This window comes from Augochlora pura, chromosome 6, assembly GCF_028453695.1.
Source record: "Augochlora pura isolate Apur16 chromosome 6, APUR_v2.2.1, whole genome shotgun sequence".
Classification (NCBI taxonomy): Eukaryota; Metazoa; Arthropoda; class Insecta; order Hymenoptera; family Halictidae; genus Augochlora; species Augochlora pura.
In genome coordinates, this window is record NC_135777.1 from 2,881,048 (window position 1) to 2,890,124 (window position 9,077).

The following is a 9,077-nucleotide window of genomic DNA, read 5'->3' on the forward strand; positions in this document are numbered from 1 at the left end:
TAACTACCTAATTCAGCTAGGCACTTTATATTTCACATAATAAGAAGAAAAATTGAAGGAAACTCGTCGACTTCCGGCTTCGACGACTAACAAATCTCGGCAAACGTCGTGAAATTATTGATATATTGGGTTTCCCAGTAAGGGAGGGTCGATTTTTAAATGAAATAAAATGGACTGTGTGTGACGTATTAACGAATTTTTTTATTTGAAAGGCCCGTGTATGCCATTATATATGGAATATGACATCGTTCAAACGTCCCCAGCGGCTTTGCACGGTGGCACGTATTGGAGAGCTCCAATTATCAATGACTTTGCCGCATAGCTCGGGCTGAATTTGAGCAATGGTCTGGGCTATGTTGACTTTGAGAGCATCGGTCGATCGTGGCTTACTGGTATAGACCTGCGACTTCAGAAAACCCCACAGGAAGAAGTCTAGAGGGGTGAAATCGCACGATCTTGATGGTCAATTCCAGTTAGCGAACAAACGGCGTTGTCTGTGGTCATTAACTTTGAGCTTCTGGGTTAGGTGGATCTTGTACAGGTGCAGGCCCAAGTCCAGACGCAAAATTCGCCAAGTTGAAGACTGCGAAAGACCAAGTTCTTGTGCACGGCGAGGAATTGACTGCCTCGGGTTCTCCTGCACACTTTCACGGACAGCGGCGATGTTCTCGGCCGATCTGGCTTTCCGTTGACGTACGAGCGTTGGCTGATCATTTACCGAATCGGTCGTCTAGAATTTGGCCACCAAACGTTGGAGGGTCGACTTTGAAGGGCCACCGCGTCTACCAAAAAATGGGCGCAACGCGCGCAACCTTTTCACTAACGAACATTTTGATAATACAATTTGATCATTTGGGCGTGCTTCTCAATCGTGTAACTTGCCATGGTGATTTGGCATAATCGATTTAATTGTAAACAACAGATTTAATCGACGCATTCGAAACATGGCCGCTACAGACTGTCAACATCGACCCGTCCCTATTGTAAAACCCTATAAAAGTGCGGCAGCCTAGATTTTGAGTCACCGAAACGTGAAAATCTGTCGGCTGCCGCAGACGTTGCTCATCGATCGGTGGCTCCTCAACCCCGCGACACTCGTTTAATTAGCCCGGAAAAGGGGGCGCGGAACGTCCCGCCGATTTCTGAAACCGAATCCATCCAATTTACACCCTCCGCGACGATCGGCGGCCCCTCACAAACGGAATTTTAAAGCGATTTCTACGGATCCGACGGGTCGCATAGCTCGAAACGACACCGTAATCCGCTTACGGGGTGTATCTGGGCGGAGTTAATAAGCGGTTGTCGGCGGGGGGTGGAATTTTAAAGTCAATTTTGTCTGAGAGGGAGACCGACACCTATCGCAGGAGGGCAATCGGAGTCCTGTTGAACGAAACTCTGCTCGGTGAAGAGCAATTTATTCCGGTTAGGGCCCTCTGACAAACTAACACGGTCCATTGTTGTCAGCCTGCAGCTCGGCCTGCTTTCCCCTTTGTTCTCCGTCCTGTCTGTGATATTTAAGCCGCCGCGCGCCGCGTCGGCTTTGTGCGTGTCTGTTTTTTAACATTAATTTGTCAGTACGCGGTATGATACGCGTTAATTTGTCGGTATGATGTACGATAATTTGTCGGTATGATGTATGTTAATTTATCACTATGACGTATGTTAATTTATTGCTATGATGTCCGTTAATTTATCGTGCGACGTATGCGAGTTAATTTATCGCGTGGGGTACGTTAATTTATCATGCGATTTAATAGGAAGTAATAAAACGTGAATCGCAGATTCTCCGCTGTTGAAGTTTTTTGTAAGAAAAGCTGCGGATAATGAATGTCTTTTGAAAAATATTTGGGTGAATTTTTGTGCACATTGTTTGTCGGGAGGAACTTTTATTTTTCATAAATGATCATTCATGAGCCTGCATTTGTTTAAACTCGTTGGCAGCAGCCAGGGGCTGCGTAGAAATAGATTTCTGAAATAGTAAATGCACTGTGAATATTTTTATCTTCTTATATAATATAGAATGTTGAATAAACATTTTTTGAAGTAATTATTTCTGTGAATATTAATTACATGATGTAATTTATTAGTTATTATAGGAACATTGATAATAATAATTACATACGAGTACATATAAATATATATAAATAAATATGAACACATATGAATACATATGAATACATATGAATTTATTTATTGGTTTATTTGCCAAATTGTATACTACACGAGAAGATGCAAATATTTAAAAAATTTATTTCTCCCCTGCCAACATTTATCTTCCGAGACAACCGAATAAAGATTCCATTTCGTCGGGAATTTAGCTAGACACTTAACACAACCAACTAAATTCAATTTGACCCGGCCCAATATTTGACATTTGCATAAACATCCGCAGTCTAATTACATCATTCAAACTACGAGATTATGCGGTGCAGTATAGTAGCTTAAGTTAAGCCAGGCCTGGCTTAGACTCGCGAACGGCCTCCACAGTGTGGCCCTTGTAATTAACCGAAGCACAATAAACTATTCTTCCTGTGTATGGCCGGCTTACGTGGAATACGTGCTCGCCAATCATTCGACTTTAATGGCGACCGAATCTTTTACTAAATACCGTCGCGCGTGACTTGGAAATAATACGAACAAAATATGATCGAATTACGAACAAAATATGATCGAAGTATAAAATAAATATGATCGAAGTATAAACTAAATAGAAACGAGGTATGAACAAAATATGAACGAAGTATAAACTAAATAGAAACGAGGTATGAACAAAATATAAACGAAGTATAAACTGAATAGAAGCGAGGTATCAACAATATATGAACGCAGTATGAACTAAATATAAACGTAGTATAAACAAAATATGAACGAAGAGACATAGGAAATCGTGGAAAAATGGAAATGACTTATTAAGACACCTTTAATTAATTGCGAAATGAAATGAGAACGAAATGAAATGAAATGAAAAGAGAACAAAGAAGGGGTATTATAGGAATTAAAATTGACTTAACATTGATCTGCAGTGAGAATCGGTGCAGCGGAACAATCAAATGCAAATTAAGTGTCGCGAGGAATCATGTTAATCCTTTATATTGAAACTACCTTAATTTGATATTTAAAATATGTTTTCAGATCTACTGTATTTTCAGTTTGTATGATTTATTATATAATAGTTTGCCCATGAAACTGAGGCTGTTAGCAAGTACGATTCTTGTAGAATATAGAAGTCAATGTAAAGAATAACAAATATAAAGTATAGGAAATATGAGGAATAGAAAATAGAATGAATAGTAAATATAAGGAATAGAAAATATAAAGAGTAATAAAAATAGAGAATAATAAATATAAAGAATAGTAAATATAGAGAATAATAAAAGTAAAGAGTAGTAAATATTAAAATTAGTAAATATAGGGAGTGGAGAATATAAAGAATAGTAAATATAGGGAATGGAGAATATAAAGAATAGTAACTATTGAAAATAATAAATATAAAGAATAGCAAATATAGAGAATAATAAATGTAAAGAGTAGTAGATATTAAAAATAGTAGACACAGGGAATGGAGAATATAAAGAATACTAAATATAAAGAGTAGTAAATATTAAAAAATAGTAAATATAGGGAATGGAGAATATTAAGAATAGTAAATATAAAGAGTAGTAAATATTAAAAATAGTAAATATAGGGAATGGAGAATATTAAGAATAGTAAATATAAAGAATACTAAACTTATCCAGAAATACTTCAAACAATAGTAATTTCTCATGGCGGCTCAGACTGGCCACCCGAGCACAACGGGTTGCCGCGTCACCGTCCCGATTCTCCGGGCGCATTTCATGCGGAGAGGGAAAAAAAGCATGGTCGAAAAAAGGATTAACAATCGGCCGGTTGCGAGCTCGGTCTAGGGAAATGGAGCGGCTGCGAGCCGATCGAAAAATCCCCGATACACGAATGCAGGCCGCTGTTTACAAACGAACTGCATTACTCGGACCTCTGTCGTGCCCCCGCCATTAAAGAATCATTGCTCGCCGGAGCAGTCCGTGAAATCCGTGTTTCCGCGATCAATTATTCCGCGGGGATGCGCCGCCCGGATAAAACGAAAAATAATTAATCCCGGGGTCAGACGGCGTCGATTCACGAGGAGAAATGTGCAACGGGCCGGGAACGTTTCGGCGACGCTCCATGAATATTTCGACGAACGGGGCCGGGCCAGGAGAAAAAAAGAAGGAGAAACTAACATAGAACGGCAAAGAGCGTATCGCTACAATCCGCGTACGCTCCTGCGAGCCATTAGGGGATGATGCCGCGACGTTGATCGATTAGCAGCCTGAACGCCGGCCGAGAGCGAATCTCGATCTACTCCGTGCTTTGCTTTTTCCTCGCCGGCTCTCTCACGGTTTCCTCCTTTTTCGAACGTCGGAACAGAGTTCACCTCTCGGGAAGATCGCTTCCGCGGATCTACGACGACCACCCCGGCAAATAAGCAACCAGCTGTCAGAGAATTGCGTTTTTTCGCGCGGACGATCGTCAGACCCTTCCGAAAGATGCTACACGTCGGTCCTCCAGTTTCGTCTAGATCTTTTCGAGTCTTGGATCAATGCCCACGAAGCTAAAGATACTCTGACATCCATCTTTAATCATTCGCCAATCCGTCGATATCGTAGAATCGGTCCTCGTGGTAACCAATCATTTGTTATCCATTGCTAAGATATTGTTATATGATTTTTAAAATTTTAGATGGGTGTTAAGCTTATACCTAGGCCGTTTATTATGTCAGGTTATAAATTCCTGCTGGACAGAATTAATTTTCTTTGAACGAATAGTAATATGTAATATGCTAGATTAAAGATAATGATATATATTTGTTTTGATTGATATATATTTACATTGAAATATATTATTGTGTTACGTACATCTAAACTTCGAAAAGGAATTAACGCATTATTAATCTTGCATATAATGCAATAATGTTCGTTCTTGCATAAATTTATGTAACAAAGAGCCTATTTATAAACTTGATACGACCGTAAAGATAAGGAATTATTGATTAGATTAAGAATTTATTGATTCTTTTTCAAGGTTAGGGTGTACATAACACAGTAATATGTTTCAATTTTATGTCATACATATAATATATAATTTACTATATGTATAATAATTATTATATTAATAATAACATATATAATTTCATTATTTATATATATATATATATGTATGCATTAATAAAAATAGTATAAAATATTAAGAGTAATCTGCAATCTCAAACAATTAAAGTATGGCAACATTAATTGAATAAAGGATTCTTGCAGAGATGGATTATGGAGTTCTTTACGCTTCGCTTTGCCAAGATCGGAAAACGTGCGAGCTTCGTAAGCAGAAAATTCGTCTCCTTATTAACTATCCACGTATATCTTTGAACGCGAAGACGCGTACCTTTAGGAGACTTTGAGTAATTAACGGAGCAAGTCAGAAGCGAAGTTACGGTAGGACTTGGGGAAAGAGGATCTCGGCTGCGCCATCGATTTTCCAAAAATATTTGCAAATCTTCTTCCCCTTGCACGCGTCGACGTGCTCGTTAGTCCTAACACGAGTGGCTAATGGCTGAGATATCAGCCAGAAGACGAGAAGTTAGGTGGAAGTTCGGAAAGGCTGCTTCGAACCTTGATATTCGGGGATACTGATGAATTAGGTCAGCGGAATTTTCTTTCGTTAATGGGCTCCATCGGCCCTTCGCGCTCGAATGATAACTCTTAGGCACCGTTCGAACTATCATTTGACGAAAGAACAGTCGCGTTACTCAAATCTGTGTTTTAGAAATCGTTGGAAATGAACAAACGAATGGTGCTATTGCAGAGGTATGAAATAAAAATGATTTAGATGAATTTATCGATTTTATAGCCTGGAACACAGAGAGGTTGGTTTCCTCTTCGGAGAAATCATAATTGAATTTCTCATGAGTAGAGAGTTCGACTGAATAGTGTATGTCTTTTATATTATTGTATTTATTCAAAGATGATATTAAACTTCATACTTGAGACATTACAACGATGTAAAATGTGCATTAGATCATAATGCGAATATACTATGCCTTCGTTTATATTAAACATTTTACTCCTATATATAAATTGCACAGGAATTAGTTTGTATTCCATGCATTTTCTGCTGTTTGTTAATTTTAATAAACAGTTTTACTTTAAACTTGAATAAATTAAACTGTACTAAATTAAACTTTAATAAATTAAACTTTAGTAAATAAAGCTTTAACACACTGAACTTTAGAAAATTAAGCTTGAACACATTAAACTTTAATAAATGGAACCCTACTAAATTTAATAAGTAAACTTTGATATACGCATCTACGCAGTAAAGAAACTCCTACGTCATCAACTCCATGTTTGATTATAGATAATAGCACCCCACGCGTCAACATAAATACCGACGCGATTTTTAGGGGGTCCCTCATGCCACAGCAGTCCTATTAAATAAAGGAAACTCCAATTTTCATTTCGGCATAGCTGGTCGTCGATCTTCGTCCATGTTCACTGTCCCGTGAACCACGTTCGAATGGGGCTCGAAGCCACCGTGAATATTTCAGTAGTGTTAGCGTTCCTGCGGAGAACGTGACTTCGTACTGTTTGTTTAATCCGCCCGACAGTGCCTTATACAACTTTAAATAACTTCCGCGCCAACTTTTTCCCGACGGAACGAATTCCCTTGGAACCGATCGTCTGATTATATCCGGGCGTAGGAACCACCATTAATTACAAGTTGGACGATGTAGGAACATCTGCCAAGTATCATTCTCTCCGGCGGGCGACGTATGCAAAATTCAAATTCACGTCGAGCATGCTCATCGGAAAATCCATACTCCCGCAGCTGTAATGAATCCTTACACGGCGGAAGAGGGCTGGAAAAAATAATTAACCACTCAGCTGCGACGATATATTAGGGTGTCCCATAAGTTTCGTCCTTTTCCCTGATGCGAAATCAATAGACGATATTTGGACCGTTTATTTTGAAAGTGGGGTAAGTCCGTTTTTGAACAAATGAGAGATATCACGTAATTCGTGCTTAATTTAATGTGAATTTTTTATGTACAACTAGTTCGTGTTTAATTTCTTAAAAAATTCCCATGTTTTGTACAATTTATAATTGGTCGGTAAATGAAATTGCATAATCATCGATTATGAAAGTGGTGTAAGTCCAATTGACAGAGGTAGGTGACTTTGCAGATGGTTGCCGATCAGTAACCTGTTATTTTACATTTGTTTTATATTACGTGTCGTATTACGTGTCAACATGTCAAGTTCATTTTACATGAAATAGTCTATGACGACAAGATTAGAATAAAGCTGAATAGAGTCAAATAGAGTGTATCAGAGTAGAGTAGAGCAGAGCAGAGTAGAGTGGAATGGAGCAGAATAGAGTGGTATAGAGTAAAATAAAGTTGAATAGAGTGAAATAGAGTGTATCAGAGTAGAGTAGAGCAGAGTAGAGTGGAATGGAGTGGAATAATATAGAACAGAGTTGAATAGAGTGTAAAAGAATAGAAGGGAGTGTAATAGAGTAGAATTGCTTGGAATAGAGTAAAATATAATGTAGAGTTGAGTAGAGTAGAGTAGAGTAGAGTTGAATAGAGTAAGATATAATGTAGGATAGAGCAGAATAGAGCGTAACAGATTCGAATAAAGCAGAATATAGTGTAGCAGATTAGAATAGAGCAGAATAGAGCAGAAGAAAGTCGAACAGGGTCGAATAATATAGAGCAGAATAGATGCCGATTTTATACATCTATAATTCATATTTTCACCTAATTTTTACCTAAATCGTAGGAGAACTATTTTCGTTGTAAAATGTAAAATTGAAGATGTACGTAGCTAAGAAGTTAATAAAACCGGTTCTCTCGTCCCGTGTTACTTTTCGTTACATCCTCCCTCTCTCTCCATTTTCATTGACTATCACCTAACGATACCTCCTACTCTCGATGCTTCACAAGTTTTACAAATTTCACAAGTTACCGTCCACGCGACCGAGTTCCCGTTGGGATCCCGGAAGGAAAATCGCCCGGAAACGAGCTCTAAGAAGTTCTGCCCGCAGGGGGCGTGGTTATTGTTTCCGTTTAAAGCGCCGCTATTCCGATAATTTATTCAAATCATGTAGAGTAAACGGGGCCGGGAGCACATTGAAGTATTACGGAATCGCCTACCGCGAATAAACTGCGGAACGTTTCAGGATGCAGCGTTCTACCTCCGTTTTCCTGGCTCTCGCTTTTCTTAAAAGAGTGTCCGATCAATTATTCCCCGAGGATAAACAACGTTGCGAGGAAGAAAAAAGATCAGTAATGATCGCGCGACGCGGCAATGGAATTACTAAAACCAAAAGCGTAAATTACTTTTTTAATAATTTTAGATTCCGGAATTTTTCGAATAATGCTCGCTGAAAAATGCTGCTGAAAAGTACTCGCTAAAAAAATGCTAGCGAAAAATTCCCACTGGGAAAATGTTCACCGAAAAACTGGAAAAATGCTCACTTAAATAATGATCACTAGAAAAAAACTACTAAAAAATGCACACTGAAAAAATGCTACCGGGGAAAAGCTTGCTGGAAAAATGCTCGCAATAGCGAAAAATTGTTCATTCGTTCTCTCGCCTCTATTTTAATGTTGCTTCCATATTATGCTATATATTAACTGTAAAATAAAAGGAGAGCACCGCGAGGCGAAGATCGCGGGAGATAAAATTAATCGACGGTCGATACTGCTTGAATTTCATAATCCGCGCAAGTATTTCGATGCCACGTGCTCCGAGCATCGATTATGGCGCGGCGCGTCTCATCTCCGGGGGTTGAGTCACCCCCATCGATCATCGCCTTCCAAATCTAATTCCACCCCAGAAGGAAGACTCTCGACGGGGACGGAAGATTTCTCAATTAACTTCTTATTGCCAGGCCGAATTCGATTCGTTCCCTAGAACATCCTCTTCCTTACTGACCACGTGCGTCCACTCGGAAACCAATGATATCATTAATGTCCGAATAATTATCGTGGCCAATTAAAGCTACTTGTTTTCGTTTCCATT

General features: G+C 38.8%; 1 protein-coding gene across 1 annotated transcript in view; it reads right to left on the bottom strand.

The window, feature by feature from the left end:
• Positions 1-226: 226 nt before the first annotated feature.
• The window catches only part of LOC144470903 (uncharacterized), a 19,422-nt gene continuing 10,571 nt past the window's right edge, over positions 227-9,077 (bottom strand). Inside the window, exons 6-7 of the mRNA XM_078182494.1 lie at positions 487-730; positions 227-432 (exon numbers count right to left, since the gene is read on the bottom strand). Coding sequence (XP_078038620.1) covers positions 227-432; positions 487-730 — 450 coding nt within the window. The remainder of the gene's footprint in view (positions 433-486; positions 731-9,077) is intronic.